At 41.7% G+C, this 23,273-nt stretch overlaps 1 protein-coding gene across 1 annotated transcript in view; it reads left to right on the top strand.

Moving 5' to 3' along the window:
- The window catches only part of LOC308148623 (uncharacterized protein), a 47,261-nt gene that overhangs the window by 4,030 nt on the left and 19,958 nt on the right, over positions 1-23,273 (top strand). The window contains exons 2-9 of the mRNA XM_080520306.1: positions 1,251-1,395; positions 11,730-11,785; positions 14,544-14,570; positions 14,694-14,818; positions 16,350-16,775; positions 18,774-18,900; positions 19,118-19,293; positions 21,289-21,355. Coding sequence (XP_080376432.1) covers positions 11,776-11,785; positions 14,544-14,570; positions 14,694-14,818; positions 16,350-16,775; positions 18,774-18,900; positions 19,118-19,293; positions 21,289-21,355 — 958 coding nt within the window. The 5' untranslated portion in view covers positions 1,251-1,395; positions 11,730-11,775. The remainder of the gene's footprint in view (positions 1-1,250; positions 1,396-11,729; positions 11,786-14,543; positions 14,571-14,693; positions 14,819-16,349; positions 16,776-18,773; positions 18,901-19,117; positions 19,294-21,288; positions 21,356-23,273) is intronic.

Raw genomic sequence — 23,273 nt, 5'->3', positions numbered from 1 at the left:
GAGTTTAGTGTGGCTTTATACCAAAATACCTGATGGTGACCTCAGTGGACTTGTTTTGAGACTCACAGCAGGGGGCTTTAACTTTAACTGGTAGTTATTTAGTCACAAAAAACTTATATTTATTAAAAAATATATATTAGTAATCATTCTTGTTGCGTGCTCTACCTTTTTGAGTCCTGCCACTTTGAGTTGATAGTTAGTGATTTATGTGCCCTTTTTCAAGAAAACATGTGGATTTGAAGGGATGAGGATGAGGTGGATGGTGTCCAAATAGCTTATTGCACAGTAGCTGCATGGCTGGTTTTAGGTATCCAGGCTCTAAAAATGAGATGCTAATAGCAGCAGTTACATCATCATTCTGGGAATAGCAGGGAGTCTGGGGTCTAAAGGTGCTTTTGGCTGACCTCTCTCCTGTGTATATTCAGCCTGTGTGCAAGTGTGTGTGTGTCTGTGTGTGTGTGTGTGTGTGTGTGGTCATTTCCAAATATACATCCTCATATGGATTACACAGCAATACGATTATTAGTGACACAGGTGAGTGGGCGCATCATTTGTATTTATATTTACAACCTGATATGACACCGGCTGCTTCTGGTTTATTGGCGTGGATAAAAAAACAGAGAACGTGTGTGCCGTGTGTACGTGTGTCCATTTGGACATTTGTTGCCGAGCCCTTTTGGCAGGCAGTTAAACCGTCAGCAACACGAAGTGAAAGAAAATGTCATGTGAGAACAGTTTGACACTCCTGTCAGTTTCCGTGTGGGGAAGGCCTCTTTACATAGCGGCACACTGACGGCACTCTGTGGCATTAAAACCCGGGAGGGAAACAGGCTCTCTGACAGTCTCATTACCCGCCGCTCACCCAAACTCATCAGAGGTGTGTCTCCCTGATGTAACGAGGGATTTAGAGTTACAATTCATATGTCTGACTTACTGACGTTCATCGAGTCAGTGAGCGGATGCGTGGGTGTTGCCGTTGTGCATTTGCGTGGTATGCACGCATGCATGCAAACATGTGTGCATGTGGTAAAATAGAGATAGTCGGCCCTGTCACTTAGCCCCCACCCATCTAGACTGGGGGGGGGGGGTAACTTTCCAGTCTCATAGACGAGCATGCCTGAGTCTGAAAATAGCCGTATCTGATCACAGCTTCACCCAAACAGGGAACTCTCTTTACCCGTCACTCCCTCTCTTTCTTTGGCTGTCCCTCTCTAACTTTCTCCTCAATCTGTTGTCTCTGTGCTCCCCAGGCATTAAACCGGGTGAGATCTGGGAATAAGGCTCGACCAGAGGGAGAGAGACTCATCCGGGCTGAGGGACGAGAGGTCTTGGCACCCGCGGCTCACCTATACCTGACGCCTCCCAGCAGGTCTCCAGTCTTTTGGTTTTATGACGGTAAGAGTTGCATTTTCTTGGTTTCATAGACCGTTGTGACATGTGTTCCCTTGTTTTGTTAGGCTTGGTTTACAAATGATGGTCATGGTCCAGGTTTAGATTTCAATGATGCGCAAGTACAATTTATGCAAAAACGCAGAGTGCAATTGATTTGTCTCTCTTTCCAAGCACACCACATTTATTCTTTCATGAGTGTTCAAATCTTTTTTTTTTTATGTTTCTTTTGAACACACCGATAATTGAAGCCCGGTCGACTCAGTTGTCACATATCTATATTTACTTGTTATGAACACTTGACACTGTAAAGGGAACACAAAATAAAACCGATTTGAATAGATTTTACAACCCAAACACCAAAAGGAATTGCATATATCTGTTTTGCCAAAACCCAAAATTATAGACCAAGTGTGGAATTTTTCTGTTTTGTGACACTGGACAGGAGACGTAGTGTCGAATGCGAACAGTGGTTTTTACCACTGCGGCTTCAGAAATAGCCCAGCAAATAACTTAGATTACACTTTCAGGGTGGAAAATGTTTGTATACTGATATAAATAAAATCATGAAGAAGACATCAAAAAGGCAGTTATTGTGTCACTACCTTGATAACTCTAAATATTAGGAAAATAAATCCAAGCGCAGCTCTCGAGAGCTTCCCTTTCCTCGTTACCCCGGCCTCCTCTCGCCTCTCCACACATTTTTGCCCCAGAATCTCCCTTCCCTCTTCTGTTCCTTTTACGTAGTTCCATCTCTTGTTACGCCGCTTTTCGCGGTCTCTTATTTCCCATTCAACAAAAGCCATGCACCAATCCCTCCATTAGGCCGGTCTCAGAGGTGTTGTGGAATGTCACCTTGACCTCCCGAGTGCACAGTGACGGGACGTTTTCAGCCTCGGTTCAGTTGGCCCTCCCCTGGGTACTTAACAGTGAAATACACGTGAAATACACCTTTAAAACTTCGATGAAAAATTAGTTGATTATGCTGCCCTTTGCTGACGGGTTGCTTGTTACTTTAAAAATCAGCAAAGCTATCCAAGAACAGCAACATTTCATATTGATGACTGATCTTACACACAAAATGACAACAATTTAAATGTAAGGTGACTCAGTTGTTTGTTCTTATTGTCAAACTAATAGTTACCAACTGAATTGTTTACTTTGGTGAACAGTTTTTGTTGAGGTGTCTCCATAACCTCAGGTTTAATTCATGGGTAAAAATGTTGCCATGATCAAGTGTCTTTATGTCGTGGATCTTATGGAATTCTGACTTAAATGCACAGATTTTCCTGGTGCCTGGGACCTCCTCAGAGGTGCAAGGGTCTCGTCTAATGGCAGTAAATATAGCACCCCTGCTCATCAAGTTCTTCTTATCTTAATGCTCGACACTTAGCGCCGCTACCTGGGGAATCCAGACTCTGAAATGAGGAATGTAATCTTTACTACAGCTGATTAATGTAGTGGTTTAGTCTGCTTCCAGTCCTTTTGTTTAAAAAAAAAAAAAAAGAAAGAAAAGAAAAACATATACATTTATTTGCAATTTGTTAATTTATTCAACATATTGCTTCTTTATAACCTGACTCCTTCAAAACATGTTTTTTCTTATTCATCGAGGCGGAGAACTACCTTCCTCACAAACCTCATTAATAATAACTAGTGTTTACCAGAGATTTAGCTGGAAGGGCAGAGAGAGGGTAACAGCATGGTGCTGCTTCGTCATCCTCACTCATCTTCCCTCCTCTGGGTAGCAGTGTTTACAATCCTGGTGCTAATTTAAGCTTTCTCCTCAATACCGCCTTTTTAATAAAGCGCACTCTATCTGGTCAGGGTTTCATTGTGCCTGTGTGAGGTTGGATTGAATGAAATTGGAGTGGAAATAATTGTGGTTCACTAAAGTAGCTACCTTTCATAGTGTTTGTAGGAATGTACAACATGTACATAATAAGTGAAGCTTGTGTGGCTACGTGTTAATGTCTTTTGCTGTCGTTTAGAGATATTCTATGATCCCGGGTGAGGGTTGTAGCATTTTGCCACTCACCATAATTTGCCTGCTTCTAAAAGACAGAAGAGCTGAGCAGGCTCTTGAAGTCAATCAATTGAATTTGCCGTTTTAAATGAGCCCGTCGTTTGCATCTCGAGGTCATACCGGCCTTCAGCTGTCAGCGTTTCAGTTTAAACGTCATACTCACAAACTGCTTGAGATATCCATTTGACTGACGGTCGTCCTCCTTCACTCAACCATCTGAAAAAGTCGAGGCCGCCTCGGGAGGCCGGCCATAGCACTGCGTCAAAATGTCGAGTCAGGATCGGCTCCAGCTCGGTATTTGAAATCGCTCTGACATTCAGCGCTATGTGGAGCCGTTACTCAGTTCACTTGTCCTGTTGTTTCCCTGTAGCCTGTGCCTTCGCTGCCTCATCGTGTGTTTCTTCATTGGAAGCCTGGTGTTTTACGGTATTGTAATCACTGTCCTTGATTAGTCAACTCTATATGGAGCAGACTAATCATTGGCAGAGGTGTTGTTTGGTGGTGACGCTGTGTCCTCGGATGTCATCGGCCTTACAAGATATATAAGGAAGCATTTCCGTATGAATTACTGCATCCTTTGAAGTTGACCTCATTTTTTTTTTTTTTATATTCCCACCAAACATATTTTATTCCTCACTGCAATTAAAATCTTTTTCTCCCTAAAATATTATTTGTCTATGCTTTTTCTTTTTTTTTTTTTTCTCCCCGTTATTCCTGCTCCCTGTGCACATCACAGCGCTGGGTTGTACACATGAACTCATCTCCAGTTCCCCGCAGAAGTGGCAAGATAACAAACCCACAGAGTGTCACATCCAATTCATCCTCCTTCTCCCATACCCCCAGACTCGCGGTGGCAGGGCTCGTGTTACATAATTGCATTAGCCCTCTCAGGCCAGTGGCTCTGCTCGTTAGCACGCTTGTGATGCAATCCCGCAAACACATGGCCCTCTGTTGTTTGCGGTATGGGCAGCGAGTGGGCACGCAGGGTCAGCGTGTTGACCTCCCCCTCTCCATTCATACGGCCAGAGGGGGGTCTGCTAATGAGTGGCAAGGTTGAACAAACAAGGCCGATAAGAGAGACTTTGTTGGGGATGGCTGTTGTTCACCTAGTGGCAGTAATGTGGTGGTAGAACAGTTACATGGCACTGATAAAAAAAAAAAATACCCAAATTCCTTGTGAAGTAACCAGTGTGTGACAACGAGGCTTTGTACTGGTGTGTGAGAGAGAAAACGGGTTTACAATCAGGACTTAGGAAGATAACACTTGTTTATTGATGTTGATTTATGTTTAGTGGTGGGATTTTTGTGCTCCGTTCAAATAGAAGTTTCAAAAACGATGTAACCGCTGAGGCGTCCTGAAATGGCTACTTCTCAAGCCCAAGAAAGGTCACTTCTACTTAATAAGCTTTAGCCGGGCCGCGTGGCGGTGCAGTGATTAGTGCTCAAATACGGGTTCAAATACTGACATGGCCTTTCTCTGTGGAGTTTCCATGTTCTCGCTGTGCATGTGCCCGGACGTCCTCTCATAGTCCACACACAGGCTGGTTTGGATTCAGGATCAGGCTGAAAATTCCACGACGATATCCCCAAAACATTCTCAGAAAGAATCAGGATGTGTTGTGACACTCCTCCACTGGGGTGTAGTGGTTTACGCTCTTGTCTCAAGCCTGCGTTGCGTTAGGAGGACCTTGTTTGTGCTGCTTGGCTCCAGTCCCTTGTGATCTTATGTTGTATAAAGCGGTATTAAAGATTGACGAATGGGTTCTGACACATAGCTCTTTGTTAAAAATGATTAAAACACTTAATGTCTCTTAAATTGAGCAGAATAGTAAGGTGAACAGCGATAACAGCACGATGGCTAGTCATCTGTCTGCAGGCTTTATTTGATGTGACATCACCAGAGGTTTAGCCAAATTACAGGGATGAACATGGTTTGTCTTCTTTTCTGCTCGTCTCTCAGGCATAATCCTGTAGATTCTGCTTAGTGTTCTACTTTCTCTCGACTTGCTGTTTTCACAGCTTCAAGGATTAGAAAATAATACATGTAATAGAGAGGCGAGTAATTGTCACTGACAGGCTGGTTGACTTTCAGTTTTGGACTAACACTGTACAGCTCAAGGCTTCACATGGTTCCCAAAGTTCTACCATTTCTTCTGCTTGCAGTACAAGATTATTATGTGTAATGACTACTCTTTGATTCCAAACACACAGTGACAAAGCCTAAAATTGTTGGCTTTGCACCGTTGCAGAGCTCCAGTGTGGAATGATAATATTCAATCATCCAGTTGAAATATTTACTTGTCCTGCTGATGTCTAACTTGAGTACCGTACCTTTTTTTTTTTTTAATACGCAGGGGGAAATTCCTCATAGCTGCATTCCTTTTATCCCCAAAGCTTTTTGCCGTTTTTCTCACCATAGTCCTGCCTTTAACCACAAAAATGCTCCACTAAAAATAACTTGGCTTCAATTCAGTCATTAAAGAATGGAACGTTTCCAACGTCTGCCTTTTTTGGAGCGGTCAGTTTGGATTGAGGCGAGCCACGTCTCTTGGGACCTTGTGCTTTCTTGGCATGATATGGATCTCTTTGTTCAGATTATCACAGCGAAAGCACAAATTTCTCTTATAGATTAGTGTCATATTCATCTTGTCGAATTTCTCACCTGTGACCTATTTTAACTGGAGCACCGCTGCAGATTCACAGAGAGTGTTGTATACTAATGCTGTTGTTATTATGAAGCTTTTAACAGCAGACGCACCGCTCTGCTTTGGAGGGGCAAATAGAACATGTCTGTGTGATGACTTCGAGGTCTTTTAGGTCTTTAAATAGATTTGCTAAGGAGCTTAATCTGTCGACATCCTCTGAGTATGTCTCAGCCGGAGTGACCACTCAGGGGTCAGGACCCCTGAGCCCAGAGACTGTTTATCTCCAATCACTGTTCACTCTCTCCTAACACACACACACACACACACACACACACCACACACAGGTCTGAAATTGTAAAAAAAAAAATTGATGCTGTAGATTAAAAGATTAAAAAAATGGTCATTTGCAATATATTGTACACTTGGTATAGATAAAAACAACAGATATAATTATCTGTCTCCATAAATGACCTCATAATGATAGAAATCTATTTTCACAAATAGAAACTAAGTAAAAATAAAATACATTGTGACATTACTGTAATGTTATTCCAGTGCTTACTGTCATCCTCTATTGAGAGGTGCCAACTGTTTCTGCCTCTGGCTGTTCTCAGATCTGTGTTGGCAAAGACATTTGCAGGAATGCTGACTTATCTGCTTGTTAATTTGTTGTGGTTTTGTCTTTGCTAAATGTGGAAGATTCTAATGAAATGTGCTTTTAAATTTGGTATCTTGTCCATCTGTTGTTTCTTTCTAAACTGACAATGGTAAATGGAAACAAATCTCAGAATAAAGAGTTTTGCCAATGATTGATATTGGTCTTAGTTTTGCAATAATCCTATTTGCATCAAACCATCGTGTTTGGCAGCTTTGGTTGAGGAAAATGTTTCCTATTCCCAGTAAATATCCATGATTGATGCATTTAAATTAAGAATATGACAACACGTAAAAAGCTGTACTTGAACATTTGAACTGTAAAGCAACATCAAATCAATTAAAGTCATGTCTCATGTACTTTTTCAGAAATAACACAAGGTCTTAGCTGTTGATTATGTACAGGAAGTCTTGTGGAGAAACTAGAACTCTTTTAGAGAATTTAACTAGAAATTATTTAATATCTGGGGTTTTATTCATTTTTATGTTACTTTGTCAGACTTTGATTGTATAATTTACATGTAGTGTTTTTTTATTGACCCTAAAGTCCTGAAATATAAAGATATTCTTCAACAACACATCAGGTATTTTAAATGTCCTCATCTTAAAACTCACATCAGCAATAGAGTTTTTAATGTCATTTTTAGTTTTATTTCAAATGTAGACATGGGACAAAGCTTACAAGCGTCCTTGCTGCAGTGTTCTACATATTTGACGCTGGGAGTCGTTCACTCCACTGATGGAAGCCAGCGGGTCTCAGAGGGTCACTCAACGGGGTAAAGAGACCCGACGGGCTTGATGTTGGACTTCATGGCTTTCTGTGGCTTAAAGCGTCGACTTGTATATTTGTAGTCCCACAGCTATTACACTCAGTCACTACACACACACGCACGCACGCACGCACGCACGCACACACACACACACACACACACACACACACACACACACACACACACACACGAGTGACCAAGCAACGCCTAAATTACAGCTGGTTGATAAACCATTGTAAAAACAAAACTTGGAAGAAAACTGTGTGAGATATGTGGGATTTAAACATTTAGACTTGAATTTATTTATTTATTTATTTGCAAACATGTAAAATAAAAAGAAACAAGAGAAACAAACTAAATAAAGAAAAGAAATAAAAATAAAAAAAGAGAGACTCATCCAAATGAGTCATCCAGAGTTCATGACACACACTCCAATCTTCAGCATTGTAAAATTGCAATTAAAATGTTTTTGAATTAAATAGTAGAAAGACAATTGGGCAGGAATAAAGGGGTCTTTTGTAATTTTCCCTTTATTTTTTTATTTATTTAAAACTTTTTTTTTTTTTAATAAATGTTTGAATACTGAATCAATGTTTGGTTCTGTAATCGCTCCCACCCAGTGCCTTGTAAGTTATGCAGTACGGCTTTTCCGCAGAGTATTTACTGAATATAAATGGAGACATTCATCACAGGCAGCGACATCCAGGCTAACGGCCAAAAATCTATCCCCGGCTTCAAAGGTGGATACACACTTTGTATCTTAAACCATAAAAAGGTCGATCCGAACAAATAGACGGAGCTGGTCAGAGGTGTCGAGCCCGAAGCGTTCTCTTCCTGCGTCTAGCCACAACATTACACCACGGCCACAGCTGCTGTGTCGCCGCTGATCTGTCCCCAAGAAACATGATGCCGTTTATAATCTGACCATCATTTGGACGCCGACAGCCTGCGACGCCAGACCCATGATTTACCCCCGTGTTTGTGCGCGTGTCTACGTGTGTGTGTGTGTGTGTGTGTTTCGTAGAGACAGATTTATGAGGACGTACTGTATGAGGGTGAGGATTAGGTCTTGAGGGGCAGAAAGTATCCCATGATGCCTGGCCTCACGCAGCCCAATAACTAATAGTGTTTTCTTCTCACTCACGTCGACTGTGCCTGGCACACACGATGCAGCACATACAAAGAACAGTGAGTACCGTGTAACGAAAGTTATTACCTGCAGCACCTGTGTAATTTACAGAGCTTCTGGGTTACACTCGTTGAGACTTCAGATGAAATTCAAGTAAAGTCTCTGGAGGTTTGAGTCAATTTCATTGGTGTTTGGCTGAGAAATCCGTGTCAGAAGCATTTTTAATACACTCGGTATATATTTGTTTTTCCTCGTCCTACAGGTTGTTCTCACTTTTTGTGCGGTGCTATGTTAATACAGTAGCCCGACTTTTAGTCGCATAAATTACATTTGCTCTTGAGTATGTTGTTATTTGGGCTTTAAGCATTAAAGCATTTCTGTTTTGCTGAAGAAAAATAGATGAAATAATTTGTATTATTTTTAATTATACATGCGTTCAATGACATGTCTCTAATATGATGTTTAGTAGTATACGGCACATTACGTCTACATGACAACAACGCTTTTAGCCACGTTAGCGAGCCTAGCCATGGAGTAATGGTAATCATTCTTGCACAAATCATTTTTGCCGCTGCAAATGTAGAGCTGCCTTCAAACACGCTAAATCCAGGCGCGCCCATAGCAACAGTGCACATTAATGTTCCCAGGTATGTCGTTTAAGACGGCGGCTTTTAATTTGAAACTGATGCAGAATGCCACAGCTGTCGGCCGTCCAATGAGGATTGATTGTATTGATTTGTTTTAGATGCAAACACATGTAGAATCTTTCACAAAGCAGAAATGTAACTTTTCTCATATCTATCTTGTGTGCACTGTGTAATAAAAAAAAAAAAATGTTTTTTAGAAAGTAATAACCCAAAATAACTCTCCTGACATATTTACTGTTTATTTACCTGAAGGGGAGTGAAGTTATGATGACGATAAATCTCATTCTGGTTTGTTTTGAACCGTGTGAAGAGCTGAGTGTAAAAGAGGGCTGTTTTTAAAACTTTCCGATGATGAAACACATTTCTTGTTACAAGTCGAAACTACACATTGATTTGGTGACTCTGTATCTTGATCCAGTCCGTTGTCAGTCTTCACGAGCGTCGGGGTTTAATGTGCAAGAGCTCTCAGATATTGAACAGTCGCCATGATTAGACATTTACCATCTTCTTATTCGAATCACTTGTGCTACGTGTAAAGTTGTCAGCGTGGCCAAATACATGGTAACGTAATGCCATCCATCCTGTACCACTCGTCACTGCGGCCGGCTCCGAAGACGGTTTACACATTCATGTCAGAATATGGCTGCATACCTGTGCCAAAATAAGCTCAAGGAAATGACAGCCACAATTATCAGGACTTTACTCGTCAATGCGAGGCCCGAAGCCGTCCTACTAGTGAAGCAAACCCCATACTTGCCATTTGTTAGTAACGTTAAGAAGTTTTAAGTAATGGTCAAATCGCACCACAATGAAGTTGAATATGTTCTGTATTCATAACTTGATTTTAATGGCTTAAAAGTTTTTTTTTTCTATTAAATGGAGAGAATCAGCTGTGAGATAATAGCTTATATTAGCATCTGTGTGTTAAGCAATGTCAGCCATTTGTATGTCACAGTTACTGACATACCAGACATGTTTGATCCCTGCTGCAGCCATTGTAGTTTCCCCCTCGCAGTATCTGTCATGTGCACTAAGACCCATGTTGACACACATGTGCATGTATTCACACGGCGATACATCAGGCTGGACGTTGCCTCCGGCTTTTGATGTGTGCACCGTTCATATCAATCACGCTTCTTTCTGCAACAGTTCCAAGTAACGGACTCCACATAGCTCGGGACGGGCATCACGCATGGACTGCCTTATGTAAACATGGTATTTTGTGTCATTTATCAGCGCCACCTTGGTTATTTATGTTCGTCTGTGTGGCATAAAGTACTGGCTATGGTTTTGATATCTCCCGGGCAGCTGAAAGAAGTCATGTTTCAGCATTTGGTTTCCATGAGTTTAGGCTTGGTATGAACAGCTTTTTGAAGACAGCAGGCTGAGTTTCACTTTACGAGGAGAGACGTTTAGTTTAACAGTCGGGTTGAAAAAAAAAAAAAGAGCAAAAAAATATACACAACTTGAAGATAGTCTTTTTTTGGGGAATGATATGTAAAACACAAATTAAAAAAAGCAATACTCATTAAGCCATAATTTATTATGAACAGAACAGGATGTACATATTAGAGGTTAAAAGCAAAGAAATGTTACCTTTATTTGAATTTCAATATAGAGTTGCTCAATAGTATCCACAGTATCATCAAGAGATTCACCACTAAATTAATGATGATTTTAAGTGCCGTTTCATAACAAGATCAAACGTTTGCTTTTATAATCTGACATAATCTGACACCTTGTCCAAGTTCTTTTGCATTATGACTTTATGAGAATTGCAAATGTTTGCATAATGTTGTAGAAAACACATTGTCATAACCTTTGATGAAGTAGGTTTGAAATAAAGTTTCATTTTGGATTAGAGTTTAGAGCAAGAAAATACACTGGCGTAAATAATTTCACCGCTTCATGACGGTCTGTCCCTGGTGATCTGAACCGATCAGGCGTGTTTCGACTGGTTTCTAAAGGACAGTAGCTATTGTTTTTAGTGTTGTCCCATCTTACCCTTCACCGGCTCTAACTTCTCTGAGAGACCTAAATTAGGTTGTTCAAGAATTGCTAATCATAGCCACATTCTTGTGGTTAATGCAGCATGGTTACTGCTCTGCCCTGAAGCGTGAACAAACAGATTCAGCATCTCCAGCTTGTTTGTGAGTTTTTCTGCAAACTTTCTGAGTAAAGAAAGGATCTTCAGCTCATCAACTGCGGTTGAATATTGTCACACAAAACGTTTGACAGGAGAGTCTGCTGTGTTTATATGTTCTGACCTCTTAAGTTTATTCTTTCATAATGAATGGAGTTGATCCTGTTTTTTATCAGTTATTGATTTGATCACTTTCAAGGAAATCAAGATTTTTAAATGTTTGAAAAAATTTTGATTTTTGACAAATGATGGTTCTTTGACAAATTAATCACTCACTCTTCACTTGAACTGTACTTTATTGTTGTTTTATTTTGTTTCTATTGCAGGAAAGTGTGTCCCCCTGTAGCAGATCATTAAGACGTGCTCTTCACAATGAATACAGGTATGCTTATAACGTCCGTTGCATATATAAATACAACATTGCTGAGCAGGTGTTCAATTTAGTAAAGTTAAAACGATAACAATTTCATTTTTGTTGTTTCTTCAGTACTGAAAACTACTGTAAATATTTAGTTGGCTGGAATAAAGAGTCAACACGCTTCCACATTTCAGCCCACCTAGCTATTTTTATGAGCTGCTATGTGTCAGGCATGAGCCTGTAACTCTAATCCTGACCCCGTTTCACCACTATGATGTGGGTCCATTTTGGGCCTGGGGTATTGTGACTTGGAGCATCAGGCATAGTAAGCCTGTCGCTTTTAACCACAGTAATGTATTCCTGTGGCAATACATTTCCAGAGCTCTGTCCGAAACTTGGCAGCCGCTCGGGAGCTGAGCTGCGTATTTCAGGCTGAGAGCCACTGATGAGTAATTCATCAATGAGCCTTCTCCACACACACCACACACCAACACACCGCGTCTGCCAGTGCCAGCTCAACTCCTTTTGGACATTTGCCCATATTTACAAAATATAAGACATTAAAAATAGCACTTTGTCAGCTTTGCCACATGTTGCAAGACCAATAACACTACAAAAGCTCTCGTTAGTTCTTCTTTTTTTTAAAGCAGAATCGACGCAATCGTGGTGTATTATTGGATGTTTGTTCAATTGTACTTTAAAAGGATTGTGTGCTGAGCCAGTATACCCGAAAAAATAATAAACATGTCAAGACTTGGTGCATTTACATAATGAATCGGATTCAGTTCTGTCTGATTGACTGTTCAGTTTCTCTTGTTTATGTAAACACGGACTAAAGTGATCAGATTGCTGTGTAGTTTTATACATACCAAGAGGATCATCCAATTCAAACAGTGGATCCAGCTCATAATGGCTGTGTTGAATATTTATTTATTATCTAGACTAATCAAGCTTGTTATGTTTCTTCACAATCTGCAACACCAAAGAAACGTTGTCCTCGTTCAGTCAGTATGGAGCATAGGGAACTTTTTTTTTTTTTTTAAGCTTTATCTCCTGTATTGACGGTTGTGCTTTGTCGTTGCCATTAGTGATGTGTCTGACTGTACAAATGGACAAAGACCCGACAGCGGGAGGAAATTCAATGAACACTGATTGGATCGTAAACAGGGTTATACCACAATGTCGATCGGATCATAATTTCAATCGGATAGGACACATATAATTAGATTTATGTGTAAATATGACACAAATCTGTGTTTAATTGGATTCTTTGCAGTATCTGTAAGTGCAGCTACTGCTTGTAAGAATTTCATCGTCATTTGTGACATTGCTTTTAGTTTTGTGGCCTCATTTATAATCATCTGACTATTTGATTTAAAATTAGCTCATTTTCCACTTACAGCTCCCAACACCTTTTGTTGACTAATATGATAGAATCTAATGAATTCATCAAGGAGGTTTTTTTTGTAATTATTATTATTAAACAAGCACCACATAAGCTGCAGTAAAAAAAAATCGGAGCATGTGCTTCACCCTGGTTTGTTTGCATTATTTTCCCCGGTTGAATTGCATCAGTGTGAGCGTGTGTTTGTGTGTATCATGTGTCATGATGAACGTGCATGTGCATGTGTGCTTTATGCTGCTGCCTGTGTGATTTCCTGCCTGGCTGTGATTTCTCAGATAGCGGCGGATACGCTCGCAAAAGTGTGGCTTTGTCACTCATACTCTCTCCCATGAAGAGGGTCCAGAGCTCACCAAATCTAGCCACAGGTACTAACACTCACAAACACACAAATCAACATGTTCGAACAGTTAAAATCACACTTGAAATACAAGCGACTCCAATTATTGTCTGGGCTTTGGTATTGGTCAAAGGCTGAGGTGAGTATTCAGAAGGTGGCTTGCTGTTACAAAATCCTGGTTGTCCTTTATCAAGCTCTTATGTCTCGAGTATCTTTGAAAGACTCTCAGATAAACTGTTGCTCCCTCAGTGTGCTTCCGCAGTGTTAGGAATGCAGGATGCTGCTTCTCATCCTCCTTTCGCCCTCTGGTTTAACCTCTTCTCACTTTGGCTTGTCGTGCTTTGTGAACCCGCAATGACTTTGTTTTTAAAACCGTATGCAAATCTTTCATACTTCCCCATATCATCTCATTCCATGACTGGACAGTTGATTTGATTTATTTATCTGTGAAATAGGATTATCTGGCTGTGCTTTTTCCTCGTTTTATTTAACTTTTTTGCTTCATAACCACTGACATACTTGACATTACACAATGTTGATGAGAAAAGTATGTTTTCAGGGGGGGGGGGATGTTTAAGCTTGTTCTTTCATACAATGGAAACATTTTAAATTAAAATGTTAGGTTGGGTTATTGAATACAAATACATGAGGACTTTATAGGAATTTCTTAGGATACCAAGAATGTCTCAGACCTCTGATTAGCTTAGGTGGAAATGTCTATTTGGTGGAGATTTCAGAGTGTTTGTAAATGCTATAATTGTGGCATAACAGGCGGGTAATCTGTAAGGAGAAGTCGAAAAATCCTGAAGCAATATTACTCTTTTCTGTGCTCTTTCCTTGACTACCTTTTCTTTCTTTTTGCTGACTTCTTTACTTGTCTGTCCGTGTTAAAGTCATTTATACATATTTATAACAAAAGCTTTGGGGGTTTTTTTCTCCAACATTACAACCACTCAGTATGTGTACTGCCATTTCTTTGCAGAATGATTACAACAACACATTCAATCTTGTAATTTATTGTTGCTTTCTTTCTTCCTCAGGGAGTGATTCTCACTCATCAGACTTGGGTGAGTGTCTGTTTGGGTATTTTGTTGGGAAATCATATGATGACAATGCCCAACATGAGATCACCAAACCTATTAAACCCATAGCATACCGCCTGACGTTAACATCATTATATTTCTCTTTAGATTCCTGGCGGTCGCGCAGCGTAACAGACGGCCTTAAAAATGGAGACGCGAGCGGCTCGTCTCTCGCTGCCAAAGGCTTCCGCAGTGTCAGACCCAACCTGCAGGACAAAAGGTCGCCCACACAGGTAAAACGTCTCACACAGTAGACTGACGGAGTGTTTTATGCTTTACTTCTATCAAGGCTTGAATTTTAAAAGACTTGTATCGTGATGTGTTGATATTTTATATCAATAATTTACAATGTTTTACAAAGCATATACATCTGAGATAGATTTATGACGTCAAGCTTGTAGTCATGCTTTTTTTTTTTCTTCTTCTTGTTCTTGTTTTCGTTTCTGTTTGAACTTACATTGGCTGTTGCTTCCTAATTGGCTAACAAGGATATCAACTCTGTGCCTTTGCCACCCCCCAGGAGAGAAAGTTTTCAGTTCTCACCCACTGACACTAATCCAGCAGAGTACAACTCTCTCCTTGCTCTGGCTAATGATTTGACTCCCGGGACACTAACATTCACTAAGAAGGAGAAAGCGGTTTTGAAAGAGTCCTACACTATCAGCAGCTCTTCTTCTTATTCTTACTCTGAAAGCAATACAAACACACTCCGAGAGGAAAATCACTCCACTGACCCAAACGGCATTAATGATGTTAGTACAACGGCCTCCGCTAATGTACAAGACAGGAAGGTGTCAACACTTCAACTAACCCCTGTCACCATCCCTGACCCCCCTGATCACCTCATCTCTTACGCTGACCCTCCAACTAAGGCGCAGACCACAGGCTCCCCTCCAGCCACTTCCCCTCCCCCACGGGGGGCTTCCATCCCCCTTGAGCCACCGACACGGACTGCTTCGCTTATTCTCCGCTTGGGCACAAACAGTGTGAAAAATCCAGCTTCAGATCCCACAGTGGAGCTCCAGGTCGCAGGTCCAGCCCCAAATCGAGCTGCAGCTCCGTCTCAGGCGGAGACGACAAAGCCCCCTCCTGAAATCCCACCAAGACCTTCAGCTGCAGAACTGTTGGTACATACATAACCACATACTGTCACAACATAACTCATTACAGATGCCATGTTGTGCACTATATCACTGGTGACATCAATAGTGATTAATGGGTTACATTCTAGGTACGTCACATCAGAAGTAAATGTATATTTGGGAGGAGTGCAGGAGTCAGACATTGCCGTTTGTCTGTTGTGTTGCCTTTTACTTGTTATTCCATGAATATTGGCATAGATGTTTAAAGCATGTTTCATGCTCCATGTGTGTGTTGCCCTTTCGTTTGTTAGTCTCGACGCTGCTGCCAAACCATCTAAGTTGTTATTGTACATAACTGTGAACTTGTCTTTTGTTTGATAACCCTTTCTGTTTTCATTTACTTTCCATCCCAGCCCAGTGACTGTCTGTAAAACCGGCTGCCTTCCACAGAGTTTGAACTAACAGAGCCTTTTCAATTCACAGCATGAATCATGTTGTCAGAAGATGAAGCCGCGGCCTTGCGACACAGTGTGATTTCACAGCAGCCTTTCCGCCTTCTGTTAGGATCACGCGTTGCTTCCACACATCCCCGTCATGGGGATGTGACTCATAAGTGTTGTCACTAAGCACCTCTCCTCCTTTCCTCCCTTCTCCAAACGACTCCCTTGTGTTCCAACACCAGGGGCCTCCCTCCCCTGACCCCGCAGCACGGCGGTCCCCCTATCGCTGCCACAGCTCAGACTCACTCGACTACCTGTCGGGCGCAATGCCCAAGGCCCTGTCGCCCACCCCGTACGTTCCTAGCGGAGCGGGCAGCGCAGCCGGCGTGGTCGGCGGGCAGAGCCTCACGGCAGTCAGCAGCGTGAGCATCGGTGGCTGCGTGTCGCCCTCCGCTTCCCCCGTGACGGTGTCCGCTCTCAGCCACTACTCGTCCTCCACGGCGGGTCTGCTGGATGAACTGCAGATCTGTAGCCTGGACTCACCCGGCGCCTCACCCACGCCGTCGCCTACTCTCAGCCATGTCTCTGCCTACACATCCACTGCTGGGCCCGACGATGCGCTAACAGCCTCTGTGGCCTCCACTGCCGCCGCAGCCACTGTCACTAACGTAATTATCCAAGCAAGTCACCTCCGTAACACACACCATTTCCAAGAACAAATGGTTTCTGCCCTCCCACTCAGCCATGCTTTCTCATTCAAATGGCTCAACATCCACAAAGCGTGTGATTACTACCTGTTTTTACCTTTCACTAACCATCAACTACGCCCTCCCTGTCGGGCACCAAATTTATATCCTGCCCACTTTGTCCCGTTAAAATGCTAATGTGTCCACGCTACTTAAAACTGTCTGTCTGTGTTTTTCCTCTTTGTTATGCCTTTATTTTTTTTTTCTTGCAAACCTCTGCAGTTGCCCCTCCCTTAAGGCCAGTTCATATCAAAAATTCATGATTTGACAATAGCATTGCAATAGGTGAAGTACCCTGTTGGAAACCCTTGGTTAGAGGATGTCAGCATCATACAAGACTGCTATTAAACCTCTTTTTTTTTTTTCTACTTTTGAACGAGGCAACATGTATTGGGACTGTCGTTACAATACAACATTATATTATCCTTGGCCAAGATGGAACTATTTCTAACAGTTAATCTTATATTTCCACATTATGACATGGAAATGCATGTGCATGTTGTGTCCCAAGCTATGCTGATATTGAAACCAGATGTTATTTTGTTAGGCTGCATCTTTTTATCTGGCTTTTGCTTGAGCCTTTTTGTGGGGATGTGTCATGCTAATCAAAATATCATTGCATTTTTACTATTTTCTCCAAGCTTTGTGACTTGCACCTTCCATCAGTGCATAGATGTGATAAACATCCTGAGTCTGTATGTTGTCCTGCGCTTTACCGAGAAGTTGGCCTGTTGACTTAACTGAGATCTCGTCAGTGATCAGCAATTATGTTAACAGGCTTTGATCTGTGTTAGTTGGAATGTTATAATTACAGAGGAAGCAGCACTAATTCACTCACTTTCATTGAATTATCCATTCAGAACTCATTGATATATACTATCAATAGTTGTGTAATGCGTGTGAAAACATAGATCACTTTTAATACTCAGCAATCAGCCATAACAGACGAGTAAATATTTCTCTGTCACGGCATCTTTTAATGAGTGGAACATCTCAGGCCACAAGTGGAAGTTGCCATGTTAGAAGCAGGAGAAATGGACAGGGGACAAATCATGATGGCTCAGCTGGGTCAGCTTCTTCAAAGCTGCCGCTCTTGTGGTGTATTTCCAAATTTCAGCAGTCAGTATTTATTTATCAAGAGTGGTCCAAAGAAGTAAAAGTGATCAATAATGCATGTGGTCCAATAGAAAGAAGCCCCACTTTGCAAAATACAGGTCTGCTGCTCACTCGTTTCTGCCAGATACCACAGCACACCGACAGAACTATTGTGGAGTTGATGAATAAGGGCCGCTTTAGTAGCCAAAGCGGATCTACAGCATATTGGACCGCTGGTCATAATGCTGCGGCAGATGGCTGTATGTCCAGTCACCATGAATCTTTGGTGTGAACACGCAAGCCTTAAAGCTTAAAATACAATGTATTGGGTATTTTGTTGTATTTTTTTTTCTCCAATTCTTTCCCAGAGGAAATTTCTTTCTGCCTCTTGTTGAATGGGAGCTTCTTTTCTGACAAGCTTCCCATTATTACCGTGTCCACTGTGGTGTTTGTCGTTATTTTTGTCAACTAATTTATAATGTGAATGCCAAGAGGTTGTCTGCGTTCATCATTGCCGTTCAATTCTCTCCTGTCTGTTTTAAAAGTGAAGTGGCCCTCTTCCCAACTAACCGCTCCTACATTATGCAGTCATTTCAAATTTAGCGCTTCCTATTGTTTGTTTACAAATTCTTTTTATTAGACCCTGTTCTTCTACCACTTAAAAGTGGCTGTAGCAATATGATGACTAATGTCAGATCATTTTGTTGATGCAATTACTTTTTGACATTTACATTCTTGATCTACCGTTTCTGATCTACAAAATTGCCGCGCTGCTTTGGCATAATTTGTGACTGGTCTGTCTTCTGGCTTGTGGGTCATTCCTAGGGCCAGGTCCTCTCTCATGCTATGAACGGGAGTGTTGGCCCTCCACAGAGGCCCCTGTCTCCACCCGCCTATCCTCCGCCCCCGACCTCACTCCACACTGGGCCGCAGAGGCAGAGCAGAAGTTCAGGTGAGTCCTTTGTCCTTTTGTTGGAGCGTCAGGTAGCTGAGCTTCTGCCAGCAATCCTGTCATTACTCAGTCGGACAGGATGAAGTGTTCGTGCTCGAGTTTGGCATGCCGTTTGTCTGTTCTCATTTGATCAGCTGTAAATTTAATGGATGTTTGGGCGGAAGGTCATTCAATTTCTGATTCCCCTTTCCTTTCCCCTGTGCTCTTTTGTGCTCAGAGGGCAGCGAGTCGCTCACCCGAGAGTCTGTGGTGTCGGGACGAACCAGCGTCAGCAGCACCGTGCCCATCGCTCGCTTTTCAGAAGAAGAAAAGAAAGTCTCCGTCATTAAAGCTCCCCATTATGAAGGCATCGGCCCCGTGGACGAGTCGGGCATCCCCATCGCCATCCGCACAGTAAGTAATGGACTGCTTTAGCTAGTGCAGCGCGAGACTGTCTTTTGACCCATTTCTGCTGCCTTGATATGTGATCAGGTTCAGGAAAGGAATTCCTTTCAGCTGGCAGCGGTTTTTGACCCCATATTAAAGGCCTTTCTCCGTCTTTAACACACTATCTCAGTAGCTCTTTCACTTTGTCTCCGTGTGCTAGTTGCGTCTTTCAAGTCTTTAGTGCCGCAAAGTCCTTGCTGATTACTTGCCAAAGTGCGAGAGCCTCGGGGTTATCAGCCTTAAAGCTTCCCATGTGTTAGCACTTCCCTCGGTGATGTGTTTCTTGAAGGGCAGGGTTGAAAAGTGGACGGGCTAAACCACAGACCGAGAGAGAATCAAGAGGAATGAAGGACATGCAATAAAAGAAGAGAGAAGAGCTGAAAAGGCGACTGAGCAGAGGAGATGAAAAAACAGATGCTTCTTGTTGCGCGCAGACAAACATTTTTGTGTCCCCTCTTTGTGGTAACCGGGGAGAGCGAAGCGGTAATTGGTCCGTCTCTTGGCTGTGCCAGCGCTACATACATAGTCGCACTCTTTCGCTGTGGAGCCAAACTGCCTTTTCTCTGAGCAGAATCCAGCCACAGTGTTTAGTGCTACTGAATAAAAGAAAGGATTAACTCTCTCTGCCATTCGATAGCCCTTTTCGAAGTGGCTTTATGATCCATACTGTTGGCCCAAAAGACGGCAGGGTTTTTCCCTTTGGAGTTTTCATCCGCAGCAACATTTGTTTTGGATTAACGTGGCTTCTTCACCTGCTCGCATGGAAGTATCTCTTTATCACTTTTCAGAACTCTCAGAACATATGCTTAACTAACCATTCTCAATTTGTTTCCCGTCCTGAGTGATGCCTCAATGACCCTTCATACCTTGTCATTTTTAAGCTCTTTATAGTTTGATGCTTGAAATATTTCATGAATAGTTTTTATAACCACTAGATCGCTTTAAGACATGCATGCACATTTGCATTTGTACCAATATTGTTGGTAAATACTCTATTCTATTCAATACTATAAATGCTATTCACAGTATAAACATTTGTTACAGGCGATTTGTTGCTTAAATAGTCTTATTGTATGTGTTTTCTATGTCAATGTTTCAAAAGAGTGATATGGGTCAGTGTTAAGATATTACGCTCAAAGTCTAAACTGCTTTATTTTTTCTGAATTTTGGTATCAACAGTTTGAGATGACAAATGACAAAATATATTTGTGCAGAAACTAATTCTGAATTTATTAAGCATCTGGAATTAATATTTCAAATATAGGAGTTATGTGGACCTCTTTATTGCTTGACTGTGGCTTCTAGTTTAGCTGATAAATTTAAAAAAATAATCCATACATATTCTCTAGTGCTCCTCTAGCGCTTTATCTAATCCAGTTTCTGGGGTTTGCGCTAATCCATCACAGAGCTGCCACAGACAGACAGATAGTCCCATAAATTCCCATTCACACCCTCTCAAATTGATAGTCGTCAATTAACCTAAATTACTCTGAGAAAACCCCCACACATGGGAGAACATGCAAACTCTAAACATAAAGGCTCGTAGTGCAGAAATTCTCACAATGACTAAAGAGTTCTAACACTTAAAATAGTACATTTTCTTTCCCTAAATGTGATTACGATAAAGTGGCGTAGAGAATTATACTCTTGACGTTTATCTTACTCTTTATTTGAGGTCCTTTTCTTGTATGTGCAGGTGGATTAGTCCTCACATCTTTCATAAATGTTGTGACTCAGCTGTTACAGTTCAAAGTGTCTCTAAATTCAATTAATAAATCTCAATATAGAAAGTGATGGGTTCAGCTCTCGGACAATGTAATGGGAATAATGTTTTTTCAGGCTCAGTAATCTCCTGTAAAACTGTGGGAGCTCTTTAAAGGTCGAAACTTCAACTACCCAGTTTATGTTGCATTTCACACCACATAAATCTTTATGGTTCTCTCTCTCTCTCTCCCTCCACAGACGGTGGACAGGCCAAAGGATTGGTACAAAACAATGTTCAAACAGATTCACAAAGTCCACAAAGCAGGTACGTCTGTACGGAAGCGGACCGAACGGCTGAAACATCCCATTGTGTTCCCGCGGTTTGACCATCAGACGTTCTGAGTGGAATCAGTCATCTGTGCATGCTGCTAATGCACGTGTGTGTGTGCGCGTGTGTGTGCGTGTGTGCGTGTGTGTGCGTGTGTGTGCGTGTGTGTGCGTGTGTGTGCGTGTGTGTGCGTGTGTGTGCGTGCGTGTGTGTGCGTGTGCGTGTGTGTGCGTGTGCGTGTGTGTGCGTGTGTGTGCGTGTGTGTGTGTGTGTGTGTGTGTGTGTGTGTGTGTGTGTGTGTGTGTGTGTGTGTGTGTGTGTGTGTGTGTGTGTGTGTGTGTGTGTGTGTGTGTGTGTGTGTGTGTACATACATGCCAGTTCTTGTTAAGCCAAAGATCCCAAACAACCTCTGAGCCAAAACTCATTAGATGCAAGCAAGAGAGTTTGGAGAGGAGGAAGAGGACGAGAGAAACCTCTAATAGACACAGAGCCATCCTGGGAAATGTGCTCTAATTTTGTTTGCTTGACAGACTCTCAATCAGTACAAGGGCTGTTTGTTCTGAACTTCTCTGGCTTTTGGAACCGCATATGCAAATAAACACACACACTTCCACACATACATACTATTTCTTAATTGTGTATGCCAAAAGTAAAATAAAATGAGGATTTTGATGGCCATGATTCATAAGAGAGAAATTGTCTTGGCGCTCTCTCGTTATTCAAAGTGTGTTTTCCTCTGTTTTGCTGGTTTGACCAAGACAAGGGTGAGACATTGTCAAGGCCAGAGCTCCACCAGTAGAAACTACACAGTGAAGGAAACACTTGAGATGAAATGTAAAAAATGCTGTGTAGTAGCACTCCTTAAAGTTATCTCATCAAACATCGTCATTCCAGGGATCACACCCACACAAACCAAATGAAGATTCCTCCTCGTTCGCTCATGTTGTTCAAATACGAGTGTTTTCATCTTCTAAGTGTTGGTCGAGGTTCACGTTGGTCCCCACAGTGTCAAGGACTGTTACAATATAGCAGAGTGAACGCACTTGTTTTCCATGCGATTCTCTATTGCAACGTGAACTATTGAAGCCCTGTTACACACACTGTGAAAATGTCTTTGCTACTTTCAGACCAACATTGTTCTACTTAACTTGTTATAATGGGTCAAATATGTTTGAGCTGGAAAGGAAAACAGAAGAGAAAACGAATTCTCCCAAATTTTGGTCTGACTTTGCTTTGTCACTGTTTCTTATTTTATCATTTGGATGTATGTGTTTACATTACATTCACTTCAATGTGTATTTTTTGATCAATTAACTCCACTGATTTCTCTTTCACCACCATTTCTAGTGGAAATGTCAGGAAGTGGAAAATAACTTCCAATCCTCCTCCCACCTCCATTCCTCTTAGCTTTCACAAAACGAAGGTTTTGCGTTCCAAATCTGCCTGTGCACACGGTGCATTTACACTTTGCTTATTCCACGCATGATTTAAGCTAAACTGCTAAGTCGAGCTGGTTTTGACTTTCTGTTCAAGCTGTTGTACAGTTTCAGTTTATTTGTGATGCAGTGGCCGATCTCAGTCCTTCAGAAAAGCGATTTTCTATTTCAGGCTCGAGCAGATTGTTTTTTGTGTGAAACATATTATTCTCCGCTTTTTGACAAATCCATTTACAATAGCAAAAAGCTATGATTTAAGAGCAACTAGAAGACAGCACTCTATTTCCTTTTTTTTTTTGGTTTAATACATAATATCCAAAACACAGCTATAAATCAGGAGCATCACTTAGTACAGCACTTGGTGTTATTTGTCATGGTTTCACACTCAGAATATCGAAATTTCGAACGGCAAAAGAGTTTTCGATGATTAAAAATCACGGCCGACATTTCCTCCCAGAAGGTCTGTTCACATTATAAAT

This window comes from Blennius ocellaris (assembly GCF_963422515.1).
Source record: "Blennius ocellaris genome assembly, chromosome: 3".
NCBI classification, from domain to species: Eukaryota; Metazoa; Chordata; class Actinopteri; order Blenniiformes; family Blenniidae; genus Blennius; species Blennius ocellaris.
Note: the sequence above shows the minus strand (reverse complement) of the source record. Positions and strands in the feature narration are given on the sequence as shown.